General features: G+C 40.3%; 1 protein-coding gene across 4 annotated transcripts in view; it reads left to right on the top strand.

Annotated features, from left to right (window-relative positions):
- Positions 1-27,870, top strand: part of PLCH1 (phospholipase C eta 1) — a 251,435-nt gene that overhangs the window by 207,957 nt on the left and 15,608 nt on the right. For all 4 annotated transcript variants that reach the window (XM_070374381.1, XM_070374404.1, XM_070374389.1 and 1 more), the window contains exons 12-18: positions 1,132-1,293; positions 5,935-6,006; positions 9,050-9,141; positions 16,630-16,727; positions 21,342-21,521; positions 21,613-21,720; positions 24,222-24,346. In XM_070374381.1, the coding sequence (XP_070230482.1) occupies positions 1,132-1,293; positions 5,935-6,006; positions 9,050-9,141; positions 16,630-16,727; positions 21,342-21,521; positions 21,613-21,720; positions 24,222-24,346 (837 nt within the window). The remainder of the gene's footprint in view (positions 1-1,131; positions 1,294-5,934; positions 6,007-9,049; positions 9,142-16,629; positions 16,728-21,341; positions 21,522-21,612; positions 21,721-24,221; positions 24,347-27,870) is intronic.

Here is a 27,870-nt window from a genome sequence, read left to right on the forward strand (position 1 = left end):
AATTCAATAACCTCTCCTGATGTAGCCTTTTTTCCCCTCCAATTTCCCTTTGTATTTGTATTGCTTTGCCATTACAAGATTTTGTGAAAATGAATGTTATTACTGAAAAACTGCCTGTTCTGTATTTTAAGTATAATAACCTCTTAGTAACAAATTTGCAAGCAGAAAAAAATGGGTCTTAAACTTTTAGTGAGGACTAGGGGAATTGTTTTGGTGGAGAAGTATTCCTTACCTTTGGATGGGTTGGCCTCTAACAAGTGGTTGAAGAGTTCACAGAATAATGTTGGACACTGGGAGAGGGGTTAGGAGCTGAGAAGGAGAGGAGAGGTGGGCAGAGCTTGGGCCATTAGCTTCAGGTAAAACAAGGGACCAAAAAGCTGTGCTGCTAAGCAGACTTCTAGGAAATCTGAGTCCCTTGATCATCTAAAAATTGTACAAGTTATCATCTGGACACAAGCAGATCTTTTTTATCCAAAACAGTTGAAGTTAGTTGTCATCTTAAAGTAATTACAGTGCCTAGTCATGGCACAGGTCAATAGTGAGTTCCCTCCAATTACATAGGGGTGCAGAGATAGGAAAGAAATTTTATCTCAGAATAATCCTTGCTTCCAGAGATTTCTACAGCACTCTTTTCCCCTCAGTGAAGGAAGTGATTTAAGTAGCATATTCTTGCTCAAATTTACCTGTGTATTGGGTTGGCCAAAATGTTTGTTCAGATTTTTCCAGAACATCATATGGAAAAATCCACACAAGCTTTTCAGTCAACCCAATAGATGTAGAAAACCTAGTCTCCAAAAGACCTGAGTTTGAATCCTGCCTCAGTTACTTACTGGCTTTGTAACCTGGAGCAACTTATTTAATTTCTCTAAGCATCAGATTCTACATCTCTGAAATGGAAATGATGATAACACTATAAGGTTGCTGAAAGTTGAATGCAGCCATAGTCATCATTATTTTATGGGATTGGTGGAGGGCTGGCGGGAGATGGACAAAACTGGTACAATAAGTTTAACTCCTTATGGGTAGTTGAGAGAGAAATTATAGCAGCAATGCTGGTTTGAGTGAAGGGTGCATTCTAAGTGACTCTGTGTTTCTTAAGAGATATGATTTCCATTGCTTAATTCTTTGCAGAATAATGGGACCACTGAGCATCAGGTGGAATCTTTCATAAGGAAAAAACTGGAGTCGCTGTTAAAAGAATCTCAAATTCGAGACAAGGAAGATCCTGATAGTTTCACAGTGAGGGCACTCCTGAAGGCCACGCATGAAGGCTTAAATGCACACCTAAAGCAGGTATACAATTCCCTCTTGTGCTTGTCCTCGACAGGAAAAAGAAAGCACCTCATGCTTTGTTTCTGATCATCTGTCTCTTTTTGGAATGCTTCTCCAGTTTCTTCCATTTCTGCCCTTATATTGTGGGAAAAATGAAAGTCTCCTCCTGCAAAATGATGTTAGAAATAGTGAATAATAGATTAAAGGGCATGGGTTGGGGTAGACCTGCTTCACTGGGATCCTTGGGACAAAGCCCCATGTCCCTGCAGTCACCCCTTGGTGAGTGCTCAGGTGAGGTTGAGGGCTCATTCAGGCGGCCTCCATGCCCTATTGATCGCACCTCCTAAATGTGTATCTGTCCACCTCTCTTCTCTATGGCATGTCCTCATTCAGGCTAATGTCAACTCTCACTTAGACTTCTCTTGCCCTCTTTCAATCTAACCTCCTCTCTGAAATCGGCAAAAGATTTTAAAAATGCAAATCTGATCATGTCACTCCACTGTTCAGAATTTTTCAGTGGCTTCCTGTTATGCTTGGGATAAATGACAGACTGTTTAACAGGGCTTTCAAGGACCCACATAATTGCATTCTCACCTACCTCTCCAGTCTCATATCTCCCCATTTCCCCTGTCACACCACCATCCACAATTGTCACACCAGCCACAATCATCTAACTGCCTTGGTCTTCCTCACTTTCCATTTTCTCTACTTGAAACACTCCATTCCCACATCTACTCTAGCTAACTTCTACTTAGGCTTTTAGATTCCAGCATCTATGTGGTATTCTGAATAAGTCTTGCCTTGACCCCTAGATTACGTTAGTTATCCCTTTTATATTGTTGATGGTAGTCTGCTGTATCTTCTTTTTAAAGAAGTTTATTTGCAATTACTTGTTCAATATTGATCTTCTCAACTAGACTATAAGATCTCATGAAGGCAGGAACCATGTCAGTCTTGATAACCATTATTTTTCTGACTTGTCTAGTGCCTGGGACTTGTTATGACCCTCATGCATAGTTGTTGAATGAATGAATGGTTTAGGCTCTGGGTGAGATTTTTATTCTTCTTCCTGATAAAGTACAAATGGGCAAGGGAAAGAGATGGTGGGTTTATTGATGTTATCATGGCAGGACATTGAGGGCATTTATTCTGGCTCAAAGGAGATCCATGTGGTCTCTGGCTAAGCTGATAGCAAAGGCCTCCCCTGCTACTGCTGTCTGTCCTCCAGGGCTCAGCATGCCCCAGCAGAGGGAAGATCATTACCCTTGGATCTGAGTGACCACTCAGCATTGGTGGTTACTTTCTAGACCCTACAGAAGTCCAGCCATTCAAACATCTTGTTGATTCTCAGGTCTGTTTTGCTTCCAAACATAGAAAAACCTCATTCAAAATGGCTTAAATAATGAAGAAAGATGTTGGGTTAGGTAGGTGGCAAGTTCATTTGCAGAATGGCCTTCAAGGTGGGCTTAATTCAGAGGCTAAGCAGGGTCATCAAAGACATGTCTTCTGTTCTAGCTACCATGTAATTAGCATTATCCCCTGTCAGTTTTCCCCTCTCCTGGTGGTTGTAGGGTGACTGCCAGCAGGCCCCTGAACTATGTGTTTCTTGGTCCAAGCCCGGAGAGAGTGAAACACTGGATACGCCTCATCCAACAAACCAGAATTTGTACTGACTTCTGGACGGGCAGCTTAGCTCATTTGATGACCCCTGAGCTGATCCCTGTGACCTTGTGTATGTGTTCTCCTTGGAACAGTAAATCAGCATGGGCATAGGATAACATTGGCTTGCTGATGCCAATGATCACTTATCCCTGGAACTGGCACTTCTGAAACTCCATGCTGGATGGGCAGAATGAATTGTTGGGGGACAAACAGAATGTCAATTATAGCATCACTGCCCTACAGTTTATCATACAGTTTTGTGTTTTCTTAAACATTTCTGTAAATAGCTGTAAGCCTCACCCCTTCCTCCCTGGCCTCCAGCCTCTATTTTCAACCACACAAATGTCTGTTAAATCACATTTGGTTTGCCCAGCTTGATTTTTCTGCTTCTTGTTCCTGGTGAACTCTCTTTGGCTAATCTGGACCAATCACTTCCCCTTATGCTTTTGGAGAAGTCTTTGCTCCATCCTGGATCATCCCAACTAGAAAGGCAACAGCAGGTCTTAGAGATTTTTGAAGAGACAAAACAGGTTCATCTTTCTTTTATAGAAGAGATCCTAATGGTAATTTCCTCATCAAGTAAGATGGCAGGGGACTTCATATTTCAGATATATGGTAGGACAAAGCTCATCCTCCTTTTTCTTATTTTTTTACTCTCCCTTAAATCTGGGTGACTGCAAGAATGCATTAGACTTGCATAAAGTAAATGGAGCCTGTGACTTAAACTGACTACAAAGTGTTAAGATTTTTTAACCCTGCTGTCGTGTTAGTTTTTCAAATATGGTTTTGACTCAGTGGGCAAGCAAAGACAGGTTACTGTTGAGAGAAGTCTGTCTGTGTCAGATACATATGCATATGTGAAGCCAAGCCTGAGAACATGCTGTGGGGTTCAGGACGACACTCACGTCAGCTTCGTTCCCCCCGGATCAGCACCCAGCAGTGCAGTAGAGTGTGCTACTCTGCCATCTTTTTCCTGGAGATCCCTGACATAAAATAGCAATGAAATCTCATCCTTTACACTGGAAGAACTTAGTATATACAGGAAGGATGCTTACCTTAAGTCCTTGAATCCACCCCTTTTTTACATCCCAGTTCTGGTCATCTGGGTAGCCTTAATAGGTCCTTAAATAGACTTTTCCAGCTCTCCCAAGGTCCCACTCCCTCCATTCTCTCATTTATACAACTACTACCGTAGTGATATTTCAGAAATACGTGTCTGACCATGTTATTTTTCTATCGTAAACCATTCAGAAGCTGTTCATAGCTTGGAGGATAAAGTTCACATTGCAAGCTATAGCCCAAAAGACGATCCAACCCCTGCTCTGACTGGTCAACTAATGCATGTGTATAATATAAACACACACACCCCGCTTAGTTTCCTGGAAGGTACCATGTTTACAGCATTTGGCCTTTGTGTTCACACTTTCCTGGGCCACAGCACCCTTCTTTTTCACATCATGTAGACAATGTCTACCTATCTCTGGCTTTAGCTTTTGTAACATGTGCCCTTAGAAGTCCTTCTTAATCTGCCTTCTCTGTCATGAGGCAGCATGCTGGACCTTCCCCATCATAGTCTTGTTCAAGTGTGTTATGATCATTTGTGTTCATCATTAAAGTGCAAGCCCTGGGAGGAACAGGGTCTGCCCCTCTCTTGCTTGCTGTCTCCCTTGTATACATGTCAAGTTCTTATCATGATGTCTGATCCATTAATTCAATTAATGGTGTGGTGTTGATGCTCAAGGAGAGGTCAAGTTGGGGAGAGATATTTGTATATACTTTTACATAAAGAGGGAATATAGAGTAGGGGAGAGGTAGCAAGTCAGACAGGAGACTTAGAACTATACAGAATCCCTGTTTTATCATCAACTGGCTTTGCAACTTTGGGCATGTTATCTAACTTTGCTATACTTTAGTTTTTATTATCTGTAAAACTGGGATTTTAATTACAGTTGTCTCTAGGCATGGTTGTATATATTAGAATTAGAGAATATATGTAATGTACTTGGTATAGTCCTTGGGGCATAGTAGGTGCCTGTTAAATACATGACGTTATACCTCAACCTGCCTGGGACAGCCCCACTTCATACCTGTTGTCCCAGTGTCATTACTAAAAGTGCCCCATTTTACTCTTCAGAGTCTTGTTTTGGACAATAGATGACATGTTCCCCTACTGAGGAATGAGCTACTAGAACTAGAAAGGAACTCAGAGGTTAATTGGTGTATTCTTCCCCGCAACTCACAGATAAGAGAACTGAGGTCAAGAGAGTGAGTTTTGCCAAAGACCTGTGACTACTTGGTGGCAGAATTGAGTCTTCTAACTTGGAGAGCAGAGTTACTTCTATGCCACATCTGAACTACTTTCTTAATTCCAGTGTTTTTGAAGGGTTAATGATCAGCTTTAATAGATCTTCAAAGGCAGTCAATACATATAAACCAGCTAATATGTATAAACCTGTAAACCCGCTACCCACCCTTCTCCAGCATTTTCTGAACTACCTCTTTCCCCAACCCAGCCTCCCTCTTCTGAACTGCATCTTTAATTAGTTTCTATAGATATATGTAGATGCTCTCCCTGACCTTTTGATTTGGGGTGGTTTTGCTCACCCACCCACATTCTTCCCTTTTATGAGATGATCTCTGTTCAACTGGAAGTCCTAGGAGGCAGGGAGGGCCTATAGGTGTCCCCCTAGATCATGTGAATCACCTAATACATATTTTTAGGGATGGCAATTGGATAAGAGCCTAAACCCTTTTAGCAGGGTGGCTTTCTGTCCCCTGGGGTACAGACCTCTAGCCTGTGCATGTCCCCCTCTCTGAAGACGGACACAGCACCTGCAGGGAAGTGGAGGGCAGAGCAGGAGGAAATGAGCAGCACTTGCTTGCTGCCCACCTGGAGGCAGAAGGAGAGAGGGGCCCCATTCCCTTCCACCAGAATTGAGGATGAAACAAAAACAAAGAAGATAAACAATCGAACAATCGTATTATGCTTTATTTACTCAGCATCCAGATGCAAAGGAAAGTGGAAAGAAAGCACATGGACGATCCCTCATGACCAACTTCGGAAAACATAAGGTAAATGAATTAAGAGTGATAATTTGCATAACTCAGTTAATTTAAAGAGTCGAGAAGGTAACAGGAGAATATCATCATGACCTTGGAATAACTGTAGATTCCTTAAACAGGACCCCAGAAAAGGAAAAGATTGACAGTGAAACTACTTTAAAATTTAAGAACTTCTGTTCATCAGAAGTATGAAAGAGCAAATAGCATACTGGGAAATAATATTTTCACTACACTTATCACACAAAGGACTTATATCCTGAATATATTAAAATATCTCTACAAATCAATAGAAAGCACCCTAATTTTTAAAAAATGAGCAAAAGACTTAACTGTGCTTCACAATAGAAGATATTCAAGTGACTGATATGGAAAAACCCTGATCAGCCCTGGGGAATGTAAATTAGAATGATGTTGAGATTCTGCATACATCCTCCACAATAACACCCTCACAGTATCTACTCAACCACTCTGTGAACCATGAGCGGCTTATCAGCTCTATTGTTAGGTGTGTGTCATGAGACTGAAGCAATGATATTTATAGGGGTCTTATTTGTAATAGTACAAATAGGAAACAGTTCAAATGTCTATCGATGATCGAATGAATAAAAATGATGGTGTATTCGTGTAAGAGAATATCAGCAATGAGAATGACAAAACTACAACTACATGCAGTAGTGTGATCTTTGTAAATATGACATTGAGCAAAAGAAGCCAGACCCAGAAGAGTGCATATAGTTTGAGTCCATTTATATGAACCTCAAAAATAGGCTAAAAAAAAAATCTATGGGGTTAAAGTCAGGATAGTAGTTACTTCTGGGGAGAAGGTGATGACCAAATGGGAGAATCTGAAGATTTTGGGGCAGATAATATTTCATTTCCTCATTTGGGTGGTTTCACATGTGGAAAGTCATCATGCTCTACACTTACAGTTCTTGTACTTTTCTAAGTGTATGATACGTCAATAAAAAGGTAAAGCAGTTATTAAGTGATGAATTTTATGCATGAGTTTTCCCAAGGCCATTTCTTGTACTTTAAAGAACGTTGTACCTAGAATTTCCTGCCCATCAACAGGATAATTTATTAAAAGTTTGGACAAAATAGTCATAATAAACTGAAAACAATAAAAATGTTCTCCCATATAGACTGCTTAAGTAAATTATGATTCATTCACACAGTGGACAATTATGCCATTGAAAGATGATCTCTCTAAAGAGTTCAACATGCAAAACCTTAAAAAAGTAAGATGAAAACTGATTATATGGTATACTAATGATGATGTATCAAAACTTCATATAAAGAAAATATATCATCATTTCTCCAAATACCTGTTGTTGATGATTATTACTTATTTCTGCTTTTTGCATTTTATATTTTAAAATGAACCTGAGAAATAGATTTATTATTTTTGTAACTCTTCAAATTGCTAACTGTATATGGAATTGAAGAATATTTCATTTCTTGATTACAACTACTCATTTAAATTAAAATTATTTTCCAAAGTAAAGCTTTTATGGAGTGCTTCAGCTACTACAGAATCAGACTTTATTATGTCTTAAGTCATAAGAATGAATGTCCTCAAGACTTTATAGGTTATTTTTTAAAAAGTTAATAGTATTTTAAACTGAAAGTTTATACAAAGTTTATACAATTTTCCATGCCATCTTATTTAACCACCACAAAAATAGTAATCCTTTAAGATAGATGTTATTTTTCTGCCCTTTAGAAAAAGTACAATAAGAAACTTGAGAGATTAACTGATTTATCAGCTTGGTGAGAGGCCAGTCTGAAACAGGAGCTCATCAGATGCTTGGGTTCCCACTCCAGGTACACTGTTGTCCTCAAGGCATAACCAAGACCTGAGAAGGTTCCAGACTAAATTGGCGCCTTGCTGTCAGTGCAGTAGAGTGCATTTATGGCAATAGTGTGGCTTGCTTTTTTGTTGATTATGAATGAGGAAATCTGGAAGGCAATTTGGTCCCATGGTAATGTGGGGATGGAATCCCTTTCCTTTTCTAAGACATGTTCCCCCGATGTCCAAGATACTTGTCTAAAAGTTTTACCTTTGTTTGTAGAAGCTGAGTTTTTGGTGACATGGTTTTCTGCAGTTGGGTCCCTCCCATTGTTTGTGTTGTTGAGATATGTGTTGCCAAATATTGGATTTATTTCCAATGTTGTGGGGATGAAACTGCATCATTGCTAAGGTTTTGGGTCTAACAGCTAATCTGTCCAAAGACATCAGGTTAGTCCTACAGTCTTTCAGCCTGAATACCATGGGTAATAATCTTCATTCTGCTCTAGAAATTAAAATGGGTCAAAATCTCAAAAGAACAGTTTGACTTAGATGAGTTTTTGAGTCCATACTAAACAAAAGCAGGAATGGTAATTATTCACTAAAAAATTACTGCTTTTGTTTTTTTTTTTAAATAAAATCTGCCTTTTATAAGTAATTCAAAAGGAACAGTGAGCTTTCTATATGAGGACATTTTATCCCTTACAATCATTTAAATATATATTACAACTTGACTCTACCCCTCATAGAAACCTTTAATGCATGACTAATAGTCTAAGATCTATATTTTATGTGCCTTAGAAGTCAGTTTTACAGCATGAAACCATCAGTTTTGCCTTGATTATTTTAAGATAATTTTGGCCAAAGACACTCTTGTTATTAGGCTTCCCACATGGGTCAGTGGTAAAGAAACTGCCTGCCAATGCAGGAGCCACAGGAAATGAGGATTTTATCTCTAGATTGGGAAGATCCACTGGAGTAGGAAATGGCCACCACTCCAGCTTTCTTGCCTGGGAAATCCCATGGACAGAGAAGCCTGGCAGACTACAATCCATAGCATCCCAAATGAGTCAGACACGGCTTAGTGACTAAACAGCAAATGCTTGTTGCTAAAGCAAGCTGCAATGTTTGGTCAATTCTTTTCCTCCAGGTTACTGTCCTTGTGTGTCTATGTATATTTTAAAGTTCATTTCATTTTCTGTATATTATAGAGGTACCTGATGCAATGAGTTTGTGTTAAGTTTGCTCTGATTTTTCTGGCAGAAAACCACAAAATCACGGTCTAAATCTTATAGTACTGATGATGAGGAGGATGCACAGCAGAATCCTGGCAAGGAAACTGGCCAGCTGTACCGGTAAGAAAACTCCCCATGTTTCTTACTCAGGCTCCCAGGACCTCTCTATCCCCATCAGCTTGGCTGGTTAGTTGTATGTATCTGGAAAATCAGATCACAAGGTAAAGGGCTCAGTGCAGTGGGACATGTGATCAGGATATGAGATGATAATATATGTAGGGGATTTTACAGCCTGATGCGCAGTGGGCTCTTAATAAATGCTGGCTGTAACAGGCAAGAATCCCTTAGAAGAAATGGAGTAGCCCTCATAGTCAACAAAAAAGTCCGAAATGCAGTACTTGGATGCAATCTCAAAAATGACAGAATGATCTCTGTTCGTCTCCAAAGCAAACCATTCAGTATCACGGTAATCCAAGTCTATGCCCTGACCAGTAATGCTGAAGAAGCTGAAGTTGAATGGTTATATGAAGACCTACAAGACCTTTTAGAACTAACACCAAAATAAGAAAAAAGATGTCCTTTTCATTATAGGGGACGGGAATGCAAAACTAAGAAGTCAAGAAACACCTGGAGTAACAGGCAAATTTGGCCTTGGAGTACAGAATGAAGAAGGGCAAAGGCTAACAGAGTTTTGCCAAGAGAACACACTGGTCATAGCAAACACCCTCTTCCAATAACACAAGAGAAGACTCTACACATGGACATCGCCAGATGGTCAACACTGAAATCAGATTGACTATATTCTTTGCAGCCAAAGATGGAGAAGCTCTATACAGTCAGCAAAAACAAGCCATAGGAGCTGACTGTGGCTCAGATCATGAACTCCTTATTGCCAAAGTCAGACTTAAATTGAAGAAAGTATGGACAAACACTAGACCATGCATGTATGACCTAAATCAAATCCCTAACTATTATACAGTGGAAGTGAGAAATATGTTTAAGGGACTAGACCTGGTAGAGTGCCGGATGAATTATGGACAGAGGTTCATGGCATTGTACAGGGGAAAGGGAGCAAGACGGTCCCCAAGAAAAAGAAATGCAAAAAAGCAAAATGGCTGTCTGAGGAGGCCTTACAAATAGCTGTGAAAAGAAGAGATGCAAAAAGCAAAGGAGAAAAGGAAAGATATACCCATTTGAATGCAGAGTTCCAAAGAATAGCAAGGAGAGATAAGAAAGCCTTTCTAGTGATCAATGCAAAGAAATAGAGGAGAACAATAGAATGGGAAAGACTAGAGATCTCTTCAAGAAAATTAGAGATACCAAGGGAACATTTCATGCAAAGATGGGCTCAATAAAGGACAGATTGCAATAGGTGAACCGTGAACTTCCGGATGTTCAAGCTGGTTTTAGAAAAGGCAGGGGAACCAGAGATCAAATTGCTAACATCCGCTGGATCATCGAAAAAGCAAGAGAGTTCCAGAAAAACACCTATTTCTGCTTTATTGACTATGCCAAAGCCTTTGACTGTGTGGGTCACAATAAACTGTGGAAAATTCTTCAAGAGATGGGAATACCAGACACCTGACCTGCCTCTTGAGAAACCTATATGCAGGTCAGGAAGCAACAGTTAGAACTGGACATGGAAAAACAGACTGGTTCCAAATAGGAAAAGGAGTACGTCAAGGCTGTATACTATTACCCTGCTTATTTAACTTATATACAGAGTACATCATGAGAGACGCCAGGCTGAAAGAAGCACAAGCTGGAATCAAGATTGCCAGGAGAAATAATAACCTCAGATATGCAGATGATACCACCCTTATGGCAGAAAGTGAAGAGGAACTAAAAAGCCTCTTGATGAAAGTGAAAGAGGAGAGTGAAAATGTTGGCCTTAAAGCTCAACATTCAGAAAAAGAAGATCATGGCATCTGGTCCCATCACTTCATGGGAAATAGATGGGGACAGTGGAAACAGTGTCAGACTTTATTTTTCTGGGCTCCAAAATCAGTGGAGATGGTGACTGCAGCCATGAAATTAAAAGATGCTTATTCCTTGGAAGGAAAGTTATGACCAACCTAGATAGCATATTCAAAAGCAGAGACATTACTTTGTCAACAAAGGTCCGTCTAGTCAAGGTTATGGTTTTTCCAGTGGTCATGTATGGATGTGAGAGTTGGACTGTGAAGAAAGCTGAGCGCCAAAGAATTGATGCTTTTGAACTGTGGTGTTGGAGAAGACTCTTGAGAGTCCCTTGGACTGCAAGGAGATCCAACCAGTCCATTCTGAAGGAGATCAGCCCTGGGTGTTCTTTGGAAGGAATGACGCTAAAGCTGAAACTCCAGTACTTTGGCCACCTCATGTGAAGAGTTGGCTCATTGGAAAAGACTCTGATGCTGGGAGGGATTGGGGGCAGGAGGAAAAGGGGATGAGAGAGGATGAGATGGCTGGATGGCATCACCGACTCAATGGACGTAAGTTTGAGTGAACTCCGGGAGTTGGTGACCCCAATTCATGGGGTCGCAAAGAGCCGGACAGGACTGAGTGACTGAACTGAACTGAACAGAAGAAGATTTAAGAAGAGGTGGCAAGAATGCACAGAAGAACTGTACAAAAAAGATCTTCATGATCCAGATAATTCATGATGGTATGATCACTCACCTAGAGCCAGACATCCTGGAATGTGAAGTCAAGTGGGCCTTAGGAAGCATCACTATGAACAAAGCTAGTGGAGGTGATGGAATTCCAGTTGAGCTATTTCAAATCCTGAAAGATGATGCTATGAAAGTGCTGCATTCAAAATATGCCAGCAAATTTGGAAAACTCAGCAGTGGCCACAGGACTGGAAAAGGTCAGATTTCATTCCAATCCCCAAAAAAGGCAATGCCAAAGAATGCTCAAACGACCGCACAATTGCACTCATCTCACACGCTAGTAAAGTAATGCTCAAAATTCTCCAAACCAGGTTTAAACATTATGTGAACTGTGAACTTCCAGATGTTCAAGCTGAATTTAGCAAAGGCAGAGGAACCAGAGATCAAATATCCACTAGATCATCGAAAAAGCGAGTTCCAGAAAAACATCTATTTCTGCTTTATCGATGCCAAAGCCTTTGACTGTGTGGATCACAATAAACTGTGGAAAATTCTGAAAGAGATGGGAATACCAGACCACCTGACCTGCCTCTTGAGAAATCTGTATGCAAGTCAGGAAGCAACAGTTAGAACTGGACATGGAACAACAGACTGGTTCCAAATAGGAAAAGGAGTACATCAAGGCTGTATATTGTCACCCTGCTTATTTATCTTATATGCAGAGTACATCATGAGAAACGCTAGGCTGGATGAAGCACAAGCTGGAATCAAGATTGCTGGGAGAAATATCAATAACCTCAGCTATGCAGATGACACCACACTTCTGGCAGAAAGTGAAGAAGAACTAAAGAGCCTCTTGATGAAAGTGAAAGAGGAGCTCAACGTTCAGAAAGCTCAACGTTCAGAAAACAAAGATCATGGCATCTGGTCCCATCACTTCATGGCAAATAGTTGGGGAAACAGTGGAAACAGTGGCAGACTTTACTTTTGGGGCTCCAAAATCACTGCAGATGGTGACTGCAGCCATGAATTTAAAAGACACTCCTTGGAAGAAAAGTTATGACTAACCTAGACAGCATATTAAAAAGCAGAGATGTTACTTTGCCAACAGAGGTCCATCTAGTCAAAGCTATGGTTTATCCAGTGGTAATGTCTCGATATGACAGTTGGAATATAAAGAAAGCTGAGTGCCGAAGAATTGATGCTTTTGAACTGTGGTGTTGGAGAAGACTCTTGAGAGTCCCTTGGACAGCAAGGAGATCCAACCAGTCCATCTGAAGGGAAATCAGTCCTGAATATTCACTGGAAGGACTGATATTGAATCTGAAACTCCCATACTTTGGCCACCTGATGCGAAGAACTGACTCATTTGAAAAGACCCTGATGCTGGGAAAGATTGAAGGTGGGAGGAGAAGGAGACGACAGAGGATGAGATGATTGGATGGCATCACCGATTCAATGGGCATGAGTTTGAGTAAACTTCAGGAGTTGGTGATGGACAGGGAGGCCTTACGTGCTGCAGTCCATGGGTCAGAAAGAGTCAGACACAATTGAGTGACTGAAATGATCTGAACTCTAACATCTGTCAGGTAAAATGTGTCTTCGGAGGAAAAGGGCCACATGAACTAGCACAAAGGAGCTTTACAGGAGATTGAAGTAGAAGACAGATGATAAGCACATGAGAAGAGCTGGGAATCTGAAATCAGCCAGACTTCAAACTCTTGTTCCTCCAACTTTTACATGGGGCTATGTAGGCTCCTCATTTGTATCTATTTCATAGGGTCACTCTAAGGATTAATGGACTTCAACTGTTTAGCCTGATGAGCCCTACCCCAATTAACTAAGTGCTGAAAAATATCAGCTGCTGCTCTATTATTTGTTGTTGAGTCATTAAGTCGTGTCTGACTCTTGTGACCCCATGGATTGTAGTCCACTGGGCTCCTCTGCCCATGGGGTGCTCCAGGCAAGAATACTGGGGTGAGCTGCCATTTCCTCTTCCAGGGGGTCTTCCTGACCCTGGGATCAAACCCATGTCTCCTGCATTGGCAGGCGGATTCTTTACCACCGAGTCACCAGAGAGGCCTGCTTTATAATTGCTGGTAGAATTTGGGATGAGTAAAATGATCACAATTTTAGAACCCAAATTGTGATACATGATTTGATATAGGATTTTCTGGAAGATTATACATACAGTAAGTCTCACAAAGGAATATAAATTATATGCTTCATAGATAGACAGATATACAAACATGTGCACATCCACGCACACACCTTGGCTTTATTGAAAGACTAAAGCAAAATTGGAGGCATAGAGGTCCTGTAGGAAAGAATCACTTAATGTTGAATTCAATTTTGTATTTGAGCCTCACTTCAACAGAATGTCCATATATAAGATAGTAGCTAATTAGTAAGGGCAAAGAAGATGTGTATGGTCCTTACCCTTAGGGTACAGAAAATCCAATATGTATAAATAGTTAAAGGATATAAGAGAATAGAGTCACTTTCCAGGAGACCTCTGCTGTGAATGTTCTCAAATATAAGTTTGACAAAGGCTCAACTCTGAATCATCTTCCAACACAGGGATCAAACCCACATCTCTTATGTCTCCTATTTTGGCAGGTGGGTTCTTTACTGCTAGTGCCTCCTGGGAAGCCCAATAGCCAGGGAAGCTATCAAATAAAGTCATGTTCCATGCTTCACTTAAATTAATTAGAAATTTGCCAGTAATAGCTACCAAGGCCCAAGCAGCTATGACTGTAGCCTTTTGGGACTTCAATAAACTAACTCAATTTTTAGATAAGAATTAAAAAAAGCAAACTGTATGTAGAAATTCTCTGTAATATGGAGTGTCTTGGGGGTTTTACTTGTCCTTTCTAGGCATGGCTTCCCTCACATTCATTTATAATCATTTGCTTTCACAAAACCAGATTTTTCACCTATGGCTACAGAATTTCCTAATTACATAGTAAAGGAGGAAGATGGACTGTTTCTTCCCATTGATTTTTATTCCTGTTTGTGCTCATGTCTTCTTTCTCAAATGCATTATTGACACATTTTGACTTTAATTTTTTTGTTGAATGTTTATAAATATCATCATGATAAGAATTTTTGTCTGATTTGTTTACTGTTTTATCTCCATTAGGTGCTCAATAAATATTAACAGAGTGAATAAATCTATATCATCACTATCTAATTCCAGAACATTTCACCACAACAAAAAGAAACTCTACCATTAGCAGAGATTTCCCATCCCTCTTTCCCCTAGCCCCTGATACCAACTAATCTACTTCTTTTTTTTTTGGCTGTACCCTGTGGCATGTGGGGATCTTAGTTCCAAGACCAGGAATCAAACTTGTGCCTCCTGTTTTGGGAGTGTAGGGTCTTAACCATTGGACCACCAGGAAAGTCCCCCAACTAATCTGCTTTTTGTCTCTATAAATTTGCCTTTTCTGGACATTACCTATAAATGGAATCCTACCATATTTGGCCCATTTTGTCTGACTTCTTTCACTTAGTATAATATTTCCAAGATTCATCTGTGTTGTAGAATGTATCAGTACTTCATCATTTTTATTGTTGAATAATATTCCATTGTATGAATATATTGCACTTTATTTGTTCATTAGCTGAAGGATATTTAGGTTGTTTTTACGTTCTGGCTATTATAGATAATACTGCTATGAACATTCATTTCTAAGTTTTTTCTGTAAATATAGGTTTTAATTTCTCTTGGGTATATAGTTAAAAGTGGAATTGCTGAGTCACATGGTAACTGTTTCATTTTTTGAACTGCCAAACTACTGGCAGTTGAAATTGAGCAAAGCAATTGAGCCATTTAAAATTCTCCAGTAGTGTGTGAACATTCCAATTTCTCCTCATCCTTGCCAATGCACATTATTACCTGCCCTTTTGGTTATAGCCAACCTAGTAGACATGAATAGTATCTCATTTTAGTTTGGTTTGCATCTCCTCAATGACTAGTGAGCTTCTTGTCATGTTCTTATTGGCCATTTGTGTATATTTGGTGAGGGCTGAAGTTTTTAATGATTATATGTTTTCTGGGAGGAGAAAAGTGCTTCTGTAAAGGGAATGTGTTATTCTGTGGAGAATTTACTGAGGCAAAGAGTAAGTGGTAGAATTTGTAAAGTTGTGGAGGAAAAGAAATCCTAGGAGTGGTTTACAGGATATATACTATATAGATATATAGAGAGAATAAGTGATGTTTGTCTTAAAAAAGTTGAAGAATATATTAATAGAAAAAGCAAAGAAGAAAATCAAAATCACTATAAATTTACCTCTAGAAGATAATGACTATGGAAAGTTTGGTGTATTTCTTGTTAGATGTATTATTGTTCAGTCACTAATTCGTGTCTGACTATTTGTGACCCCATGGACTACCATACACCAGGCTTTCCTGTCCTTCACTATCTCCTGGAGTTTGCTCAAACTCATGTCCATTGAGTTGGTGATGCCATCCAACCATTTCATCTTCTGTTGCCCTCTTCTCCTCCTGCCATCAATCTTTCCCAGCATCAGGGTCTTTTCCAATGAGTCAGCTTTTTGCAGCAGGTGGCCAGAGTATTGAGGCTTCAGCTTCAGCATCAGTCCTTCCAATGCATATTCAGGGTTCATTTCCTTTAGGATTGACTGGTTTGATCTCCTTGCAGTCCAAGGGACTCTTAGATGTATAACATGCTTTTTAGTCTAGGGAGGTTCTCCTGCCAAAATAGGGTGATTCCCTGGTAAACTCTGGTATTACTCCACAGTTGGGTACTGGTAGGAATCCAGCCCCTCACAACAGAATTCATAAATTCAGGAGAAGAGACTGTGGATAAAATCTGGCTGAACAGTGAATAAAGCCACATGAGTAGAGTGTTGTGGTGGAGACGGTGCTAAACTAAAATCACATTTAGGTTCTAATCCTGGCTCCATCAGAGCAGGTAGGGAAGGTGGAGTAACCAAAAGCCCAAACTTCTTCCAGCTCTAAAATGTCTTGAGTCCTGGGTGTGTTTTACAGGTTGGGCCGCCGAAGGAAAACCATGAAGCTGTGTCGAGAGCTCTCTGATTTGGTTGTGTACACAAACTCTGTGGCAGCCCAGGACATTGTGGATGACGGTAAGGCCTGAGTGTTTTTACTTCTGGATAAACACCCCTGACCTTTCTTTGTCAATTGTTAATTAAACTTTTGTTAATCGAATCATCAGCACACATTGCTGGAACTGCGTAGAATCCAACTTGAGTGTCAGGAAACTGATTGCTGGAACAATGCTTAGCTCACAGGGAGCGCTCTATTGATCACTTTGTTTGCCTAACTGGCTAGAGGTCAGAGACATTTCCTGCAGGGCAGAGGAGGACTTTATTATTAAAAAGGCAGATGGATCAGAGCAAGGTCTTCCCTGTGTTTAAACTATGGAGACTTGACCTAGTTTGATGGTCAGATCACAGATGGCCATTCCAAGTGTGAATGACTAGAAGAAAGAGGAAACTAATTGGCGGAAATAATATCCTGAAACGCCCCATATTTTCTCATTAAGAGTTTTGACCTTGATGAAAATAATTTAACCCACAGATTGCAATTTTAACAAAAAGAGCAGAAATTTCAAAAAGCATTGTCTCTTTCACAGTTTTTTACCCATCAATTGCCATATGTGGAACTGAGAAATCCTAGTCACAACTCTTCTTACCTTGACTTCCTGCTGGCTGCACTTTCTCCTTAGCCTCTTCTCTTCTCACTTGTGTTTTGTCCAGTTATTGAGTGCTTATGAAAATAAACTATGATCATGTGGGTTTTCAGTATAATTGTAGTTTCAGTGGAAGTGAAAATTACATCAGAGTCTTCCATTTTCTCAGTGATGCTAAAACAACATTGTGCTGAGTCTTGTGTCTTCACAACCTCCAGGATTTTTCCTCAGATCTTTCTTTTTTCTTCCCCTATTCTACAAGTATGTATTTTTTTATCTAAAGATTTTCTTCCCTTTGGTGTTGAATCCTTCTTCAGATGATGATAATTATTAAGAAAAATTGAACTTCGTGTATGAGAATATGAGAACCTGTAGACTTCTGAGAAAGTGAACATTCTTTTTTTCCAGATTCTTTTCCATTATAAGTTATTATAAGATGTTGAATTTATACCCTTGTACCACACAGTAGGACCTTGTTGTTTACGGTATGCATTTTGTTCTTGTTTTTATTCAGTTTCTTAGTCATGTCTGACTCTGTGACTCCATGGACTGCAGCACAGCAGGCTTCCCTGTCCTTCACCATCTCCTGCAACTTGCTCAAACTCATGTCTATCGAGTTGGTGATACCATCCAACCATCTCTTCCTCTGTCATCCCCTTCTCCTCCTGCCTTCAATGTTTCCCAGCATTAGGGTCTTTTCTAAAGAGTAGGCTCTTGCATCAGATGGCCAAAGTATTGAACCTTCAGCATCAGTCCTTTCAATGAATATTCAGGACTGATTTCTTTTAGGACTGACTGGTTTGACCTCCTTGCAGTCTAAGGGACTCTCAAGGGTCTTCTCCAACACCACAGTTCAAAAGCATCAATTCTTTGGTATTCAGCCTTCTTTATGGTCCAACTCTCACATCCATACATGACCACTGGAAAAACCATAGCTTTGACTATATGGATCTTTGTTGGCAAAGTAATGTTTCCGCTTTTTAATATGCTGTCTAGGTTTGTCATAGCTTTTCTTCCAAGGTACTTCCCTAGTGGCTCACACAGTAAGGAATCTGCCTGCAATGCAGGAGACATGGGTTTGATCCCTGGGTTGGGAAGATCCCCTGGAGGAGGACATGGCAACCCACTCCAGTATTCTTGCCTGAAAAATTCCATGGACAGAGGAGCCTAGCGGGCTACAGTCCACGAGGGTCACAAAGAATCCGACTTGACTGAGTGACTAACACTTTCACTTTCTCCCAAGGAACAAGCGTCTTTTAATTTCATGGTTGCGGTCACCATCTGCAATGATTTTGGAGCCCAAGGAAATAAATTCTGTCACTGTTTCCATTAATAGTTGTATATATTAATCCCAAACTCCTAATTTATCCCTCCTCTTTCCTCTTTTGTAACCATAGGTTTGTTTTCTGTGTTTGTGAGTCTATTTCTATTGTGTAAATGAGTTCATTTGTGTCATACTTCAGATCCCACATGTAAATCATATCATGTAGTATTTGTCTTTCTTTGTCTGACTTACTTTACTTAGTATGATAATCTTTAGGTTCATCCATATTACTGCAAATGGCGTTCTTTTGTTCTCTTTTATGGCTGACTTTTCTGTTGTGTGTGTATGTATGTATGTATGTATGTATACACACACATACACACACACCCCCCACATCTTCTTTATCTATTCATCTGTGGATGGACATTTAAGTTGCTCCCATGTCTTAGCTATTGTGAATAGTGCTTCTATGAACATCAAGATGCATGTGCCTTTTTGAATTAGAGTTTTTGTGTTATCTGGATATATGCCTAGGAGTGGGATTGCTGGATCCTATGTAGTTCTATTTTTAGTTTTTTAAGGAAACTCCACACTTTTTAATATAGTAGCTGCTACAATTTGCATCCCCAGCAATAGTGTAGAAGGTTCCATTTTCTCCACACTGTCTCCAGCATTTATTATTTGTAGACTTTTTGATGATGACCATTCTGAACAGTATGAGGTGATACCTGAATGTCATATTCTTATAGTAACAGCCTGGTAGCGGTGGTGGTGGTGTAGTCGCTAAGTTGTGTCCAACTCTTGCGACCCCGTGGACTATAGCCTGCTAGGCTCCCCTGTCCATGGGATTCTCCAGGCAAGAATACTGGAGTGGGTTGCCATTCCCTTCTCCAGGGAATCTTCCCAACCCAGGAATCGAACCCAGGTTTCCTGCATTGCAGGCAGATTGTTTACCGACTGAGCTACACGGGAAGCCAATAACTGCCTACAGCTAGAAAATAAACGGGAAGTATTTAAATGGAGTTAGAGGTATATTTGGTTCATAGAAATATAATTTCTACTGCATGCCTCAGGAAATCATAATCCCATTAGCTTAATGGAAAATAATATTGAGGATTGTTTAGTTCTTGAACATCACCTATTTTTGTCTTGTGTGTGTGTATGTGTATGTATACCACAAAATAAGTAATAGATAATGAATGCATGGCTTATCCTAATGCAAAACAACTCAGCTCTATTAATATACTAATTGACATGTGCCTAGTTAGCAAGGTCATCTTACTGATGATGTGGTGTGCCTAATTTATATAGAGAGAGGAAAGAGTGGTACTAAATTTAGTGCTGTTACATCTGAAGGTGGTTTGTCAAAAAGACTATATTGTCTTTTATTATGTTCAAAGTATTCCTCATCTACAAGTATGATCATTTTTAGTATGCTTGAGATGTGTAATCTCTGCTAAAAAGTTATGTCAATAAGATATATACAATAAGGAGTCTATATGTAGGAAATCATCAAATTAAACACTGTAATTCTCTAATTTCTTTGCCTCTCATTTGTATTTATGAATGTTTCAAGTTCCAACTCTAGAATGTAGTTGCTAGTCAATTTGGCCAGTATTTAATATCTAAGACTGTACAACCCCGAGGACCACAGGGGCCCTGGGAGACTGCACAAATTAATTTGTACAGTCTGGATATAGTTCAGGTCCAGTAAAACAGTAATTCAACTCTGGTTCATGGGCCATGTCCTTCAGTCTGGGTTCAGAGTACACACTGGAATGAAAATGAGACTCTGGGTAAGTTTAGGTCTGTATCTAGCTAGGCTGGTCTTTTCCAACAGGTCCCGATAAGATTGGGTGGTCATTTGGGGATGAGGTATGAATATTTAGTGAAGGAGTGGGAGTGGGGCATTCTAGATGTGTGGCACAAAAAGACAGAATTGGGAGAAAGGGGTAGGATATTAAATATTTGGAGGTTTACTCCATCGTGACCCCCTAACTTGTAGCATCGTTGGTCCTAGATTATCCCTTTCTGATGATGCTCTAAGCAGAAAATTTAATATCGGCTTCCTCGTTTATTTTTTTTTACCTCCCATTTTTTCCCCATTATTTATAAACTTGGCTAGGTGAATGATGTTATTTCTGAAACTTTTACTTCCTCATAATATTCTTTTGAATTCTTTTCCATTATTATTCCTTTCTCCCAAACAGGTTTCGACTGGCTTTAAGATTCTATTCAAATCAACTTTAAAACCCAATTTTCCTATTTTGGAATTACTCTTTTCCCTTTATTTTCTTAAGCCACAAATGCAGTCACTTAATGTGTTTCACATGTGTGCTTTCTAAATGCTGCCTTCCATGATTGTCTCCCTTTTATCAGGAATGAGTTGCACAGATAGTTTTATTTATCCATAGGTGTCTTGCTCTCTGGCAAAGCTATTCTGTTTGAATCAGGCACCTAGAAAATGTTTCTTCTCTGCCCTCTTCCTACTAGCCAGATCAACATGAAGTAGGGAGATAAGAGAATTCTCTTGAGAGAATATGGGATTCAAAAATAGATAGTTATCTGAACAAGATGCAAAGCTCTGATCTGAAATGGCAAAAGAGTCCTGGGAGTAGGATTTTATAGATCTTTCTTGCTCAGGAGCTGAGCCTCTTCCGGTTGAATTCGCTCTTTTGCTCTGCCTTTTATTATTGGTGTAATCGGCCTCAGGATCTTTCATGAGTGGTATTTTCTTTGCTGCAGTTCTCACTTTTCTGTTTTCTTTGTTAAAAACTGTGTTAGGAACCACAGGAAATGTGTTATCCTTCAGTGAAACAAGAGCACATCAAGTGGTTCAGCAGAAATCAGAGCAGTTCATGATTTATAACCAAAAGCAGCTCACGAGGATTTATCCCTCCGCCTACCGCATCGATTCCAGTAACTTCAACCCTCTGCCCTACTGGAACGCAGGTTGCCAGCTAGGTGTGTATACCTCTGGGAGGAGCAGTTCTCCGTGGGTCTTGAGTCTAGGCTGCTATGTTACCTAATTCTCTTAAACTTTGAACTTGCACAGTGGCACTGAACTACCAGTCTGAAGGGCGAATGATGCAGTTAAATCGAGCCAAATTCAAGACAAACGGCAATTGCGGCTACGTTCTCAAACCCCAGCAGATGTGCAAAGGTGTGTGTTGATTTCATAGTCTTACCTCTGAATGCAAGACACCTTTACTGAAGGAGCACTCGGAAAAGCAGAGTGCCTCAGTGTTTTGCAACATGATTTTTAAAAACGAGAAAAATGTATTGGAATGTAAATAAAGAACTCTTTTTAAAAAATACTTATTTTTAATCGAAGGTTAATTGCAATATTGTGTTGGTTTCCAGCCATACTTCAACACGGATCAGCCATAGGTATACATGTGTCCCCTCCCTCACACCTCCCACCCATCCCAGCCCTCTAGGATGTCACAGAGCCCTGGTTTGTGTTTCCTGAGTTATACAGCAAATTCCTGTTGGTTGTCCCATTTTACATATGTTAGTGCATATGTTTCCACAATCCTGTTTCTGTTCGTCCCACCCTCTCCTTCCTGCCCCCGCTACCCTGTCCATAAGTCTGCTTTCTATATCTGCATTTCCACTGCTGCCCTACAAATAGGTTCATCAGTACCATCTTTCTAGATTCCATATATATATGTTAATACACAATATATTTGTTTCTCTTTCTGACTTCACTCTGTATAATAGGCTCTAAGTTCATCCACCTCATTAGCACTGACTGAAATGTGTTCCTATTTAATGGTTGAGTAATATTCCACTGTATATATGTACCACATATTCTTTACCCATTCATCTGCCCATGAGCATCTAGGTTGCTTCCATGTCCTAGCTGTTGTAAATAGTGCTGCAATGAACACTGGGATACATGTGTCCTTTTCAGTTATGGTTTTTTCAGTGTTTATGCCCAGTATTGGGTTTGTTGGGTCATATGGTAATTTTATTCCTAGTTTTTAAGGAATCACCATACTGTCTTCCATAGTGGCTGTATCAACTTGGAATGTAAATAACTCTTGTCACCAGTGTTTAATAATTTGGTAGCCTTCCCTAGTAGGCTGGTGTTTGGCCTTCCATTGTAGCTCAGCTGGTAAAGAATCTACCTGCAATGCAGGAGACCCCAGTTCGATTCTTGGGTCAGGGAGAAGGGATAGGCCACCCACTCTAGTATTCATGGGCTTCCCTTGTGGTTCAGATAGTGAAGAATTTGCCTGCAATGCGGGAGACCTGGATTCAATCCCTGGGTTGGGAAGATCCCCTGGAGGAGGGCATGGCTACCTGCCGGAGTCCAGCCCTGGTGGATCCAGGGAATTCGAAGCGGGGACGGCGTCGGCGAGGATCAGGACACAATTGCTTAATTAAACGTTAATTAAGGATATAAAAAGTGGTGAAATAAGGATAGCTCAGTGAGGAAATTCAGCGGAGAAAAGAGGCTGAATAATTCAGCCAGAAGGTGAGAGAAAGAATGACATGGGGAGACCAAGCTTCGGTGAACAAGGCCCGCACTTTATTTTCCAAAGTAGTTTTTATACCTTAAATTATGCATAGAGGATAATGGGGGAAGGGGTAGAGTCATGCAGTAAGCCAGGCTTTCTTCCTGCAAACTTATCATATGCAAAAGTTTAGGTGATTTGCATCATCTTCTGGCCCGGAGGCCTGTTAACATTTTAAGACCCTTTCTTCAGAAAACTTATTTTTCTCTAAAGGTGATTAGTCAGGCGCCACCCTCCAAAAGCATTAGATAAAGTTGCATTCCTACAGGGCAAAGGTGTGGTGGGCTATAACAAGAAAAAGAATTAATTCAAGGGTCCAAGGTTACAAACATTAAAGCTACTACTTACACCAATGATATTAATCAATACACTGCCAGGGACACAGCAGGTAAGGGATATGGAAACTTAGCAGCAAACATTGGCCCAACAAGTGAAAAACCCTTCACCAATACAATTTCTAATCAGTCTTTTAACTGCTCAAAGGAATCTGTATTTAGACAGTTTAGAACATCTCATGCTTCTCACAGTTGGGAGGCTCTGAATAATCACATGTGGCCGGAAAAACCTATTCAGGCAGGCTAGAGTATTTCCAAAGGAGTTTGTAGGTTGAAACACTATCACACCCAGGAACTTTATTAACTGGAGCTGTAAGTTAACTTTTTTCAGAGAGAGGTAGTAGGGGACAGCCCTTTGTAAAGTCAGAGGTGTAGGTGAGAGCACAAAGCAGAAAGTAGGCAGACTCTGGTTTTGGGTGTAAATGCTCGAGAATTTCCAGGGGGACTCCTGAGGCTCAATCCCGCCTTTGCATATGCCTAGCCTCCTTCCTCATGACCTTTGCCATGGGCAGAGTTCCTCACGCTGGCTCCTGACAGCTACCCACTCCAGTATTCTTGCCTGAAGAATCCCCATGGACAGAGGAGCCTGGCAGGCTACAGTCCATGGGGTTGCAAAGAGACACGACTGAGTGACTAAACCACCCACACAGTATATTTAATTCTTTAAATCCCAGGCTCCTCTGTCCCTGGGTATTCTCCAGTCAAGAACACTGGAGTGGGTTGCCATTCCCTTCTTCAGCATGTGTGCATATGTATGTGTAATTTCCATGCTACCAACCTTAGATTTTAACCTCTATTTCTCTTAGGTACCTTCAACCCTTTCTCAGGTGATCCACTTCCTGCCAACCCCAAAAAACAGCTCATCCTGAAAGTGATCAGTGGACAACAACTCCCCAAACCTCCAGATTCCATGTTTGGAGACCGAGGAGAGGTAAGCCATGTATGACCAAGTGGTTAGTTATGTGATTATCTTATTGTGTTTACATTTCATCTGAGGGTGCTGTGTATGTATGTGTGTGTGTGTTTGTAAATGAGCCCTGACCTCAGCTTCTCAGATATTAACTGACTTACTGGCAAAGTACACACAATTCCTTCTGGAGTGCAGTGCATCATCTATTTTGGAGGCATGAGTGCAATACAATTCAATTGACAATCCAAGAAGGACACTGGCGATGCTAAGTTGAGATGCAAGGAGCAATTTTGTTATTAATAGAAACACTGAACAGGAGAATGTCTTACGCTCTCTGCATTTTTCATCTGCTGAGACCCTCGTCTCTGCTACACATCGGCCACCTGCTCCCTGGTCACAGGCCACTCTTCCCTTGCTGCACTTCTGTTGCATGACTTTACAATGTCTCCCTCTGTGACCACAGCCTTCGCTCTTCCCAGGGCTGTCATTCCATGATTCCCACTATACCTGCTCTTGGCCTTCTTGGCCTCTGTTTCCTCTCTATCTGTCAGCCTCACCTCTGCTCTTGTCCTTCCTCTCAGGAGTTGTCCATCACTTCAGGCTATTTGCCACTCCCACCTATTAAACTATCCTTTCTGGATCTTGAATATCAATGGGGAAACCACATAGCTCTGAGTGGTCCCACCATCAACTCTGTCTCTAATCTCTGATGAATTCTGCAGTGCCGTCCCAGCTCCACCTGATCAGCCCTCCATCACATTTCCCGCAGCAGATATTGTCAACTTCTTCTCTCCTCATACATGTATTCTCATCACTTTCTCATCTTTAGCAGATGGCTCCATGTCCTGCCTCTTAGGAAGTAGAGCTTCAGGTGGGACCGTGTCTTCCGTATCATCTGTAATGCCTCTGGCCTAGTCTCAGCCACCATCAGCTCTTGGCATTTCTGCTGCAGTAGGCTCTCAGCTCACTGGTCTCCCCGCTTCCGTTCTGTTCTCTCAGCAGCAAGAATAATTATGTTGGTAGTATCAGAAAGTTTCTCCTTACTTCCTCTTCTTTCCCTTTTCTCTTTGTTGTCTGCAGAAGGGAAGAGTCACTTCCTATATTTCCCCTAAACTTTTTGCTTTGAAAAATTTCAGTCCTTAGAAAAACTGCAGGAATAGCAGAATGAACACTGTATCTTCAGCATCTAGATTCATCAATTAAGTTACTAAATTTTGTTACTTTCGCTCTATCTTCCTTTCATGTGTAAATGAGTATATGGTAAATATTCATATACAGTTTTGAAAGGGAGACGTAAAGCAAATATAACAAAGTTTAATTATATGTGTGTGTATTTAATTATACACACACACACACACTCATACATATATATATATATATATATATACCTTTTCTTTTCTTTGGAGAATTATTTGAGAGTAAGTTAACATCATGACCCAAACCCCTAAATACGTCAGCATTTCTCTCTCTCTCTTTTTAATTTAATATAAATAAATATACTTATTTTTAATATTTGGCTGTTCCAGGTCTTAGTTACAACCTTTGGGATCTTTAGTTGCAGCGTGTGGGATATAGTTCCCTGACCAAGGATGGAACCTTGCACTGGATGCAAGGAGTCTTAGCCAATGGATCACCAGGGAAGCCCAGGCATTTCTCTCTTAAAGACAAGAAGATTGAGACTTTCCTGGTGGTCGAGTGGTGAAGACTCCATGCTCTCAGTATAGGAGGGGTCCAGGTTCGATCCCTGTTCAGGGAACTTGATCCCACATCCCACAACTAAAGATCCTGCATGCTTCAATGAATACCCAGCACAGCCAAATTAATTCATTAATTAATTTTTAAAACAGAACAAAGTTATCCTGTATAACTGCAATACAGTCATTACACTCATGTTATTAGATATTGGCACAATAATATATTTTTCTGCTATTTTATTTTATTTTTTATTTCTTTTAGACCCTCAGAACAACTTTATCCATCTTTTTAAAATTTTAAAATACAGTTTTGAAAGATTACTTTCCATTTACAATTATTGCAAAATATTGGCTGTATTTTCTGTGTTGTGAAGTACATCGTTGACCATATCTTACACCCAGGAGTTTGTTAGTACAATAATTTTATCTAAGATAATATCTGTATTCAGTTTTACCCCATTGTCCCAAAATTGTTCTTTTATTATTTTTTTTCTTTTTAGATTCAGGATCCAATTAAGAATCACACATTGCTTTCAGTTGTCATTTCTCTTTGGTCTTTTAAAATGTAGAACGGTTTTCCAGTTTTGTTGTCATTATATTGCTATCTTTTAAAATAAATGTCCAAGCTAGTTGTGTCCATAATGTCCTTCAGTTTGGATTTACCTGATTGTTTGTTCATGATTTAGTTCAGTTTCTCAGTTGTGTCCGACTCTTGGCAACCCCGTGGACTACAGCACACCAAGCTTCCCTGTCCATCACTAGCTTCTGGAGATTATTCAAACTCATGTCCTTCAGGGTCTTTTCCAACTCATGTCCATCAGGTCTTTCGCATCGGTGGCCAAAGTACTGCAGTTTCAGCTTCAGCATCAGTCCTTCCAATGAATATTCAGGACTGATTTCCTTTAGTATGGACTGGTCTGACCTCCTTGCAGTCCAAGGGACTTTCAAGAGTCTTCTCCAACACCACAGTTCAAAAGCATCAATTCTTCGGCACTCAGCTTTCTTCACAGTCCAACTCTCACATCCGTACATGACTATTGGAAAGACCATCGCTTTGACTAGATGGACCTTTGTTGGCAAGTAATGTCTCTGCTTTTTAGTATGCTGTCTATGTTGGTCATAGCTTTTCTTCCAAGGAGCAAGTGTCTTTGAATTTCATGGCTGCAATCACCATCTCCACTGATTCTGGAGCACAAGAAAATAAAGTCTGTCACTATTTCCATTGTTTCCCCATCTATTTGCCATGAAATGATGGGACCAGATGCCATGATGTTAGTTTTCTGAATGTTGAATTTTAAGCCAACTTTTTCACTCTCCTCTCTCACTTCCATCAAGAGTCTTTTTAGTTCTTCGCTTTCTTCCATAAGGGTGGTATCATCTGCATATCTGAGGTTATTGATATTTTTTCCGGCAATCTTGGTTCCAGCTTGTGCTTCATCCAGTCCGGCATTTCTCATGATGTACCCTGCATATAAGTTAAATAAGCAGGGTGACAATATACAGCCTTGACGTACTCCTTTCCCGATTTGGAACCAGTCTGTTGTTCCATGCCCTGCTCTAACTTTTGCTTCTGGATCTGCATACAGATTTCTCAGGAGGCAGGTAAGGTGGTCTGGTATTCCCATCTCTTGAAGCATTTTCCACAGTTTATTGTAATCCACACAGTCAAAGGCTTTGGCATAGTTGATAAAGCAGAAGTAGATGTTTTTCTGGAACTCTCTTGCTTTTTTGATGATCCAACAGATGTTGGCAATTTGATCTCTGGTTCCTCTGCCTTTTCTAAATCCAGCTTGAACATCTAGAAGTTCACGGTTCACTTACTGTTGAAGCCTGGTTTGGAGAATTTTGAGC

The sequence above is a fragment of the Bos mutus genome, chromosome 1, assembly GCF_027580195.1.
Source record: "Bos mutus isolate GX-2022 chromosome 1, NWIPB_WYAK_1.1, whole genome shotgun sequence".
Taxonomy (NCBI): Eukaryota; Metazoa; Chordata; class Mammalia; order Artiodactyla; family Bovidae; genus Bos; species Bos mutus.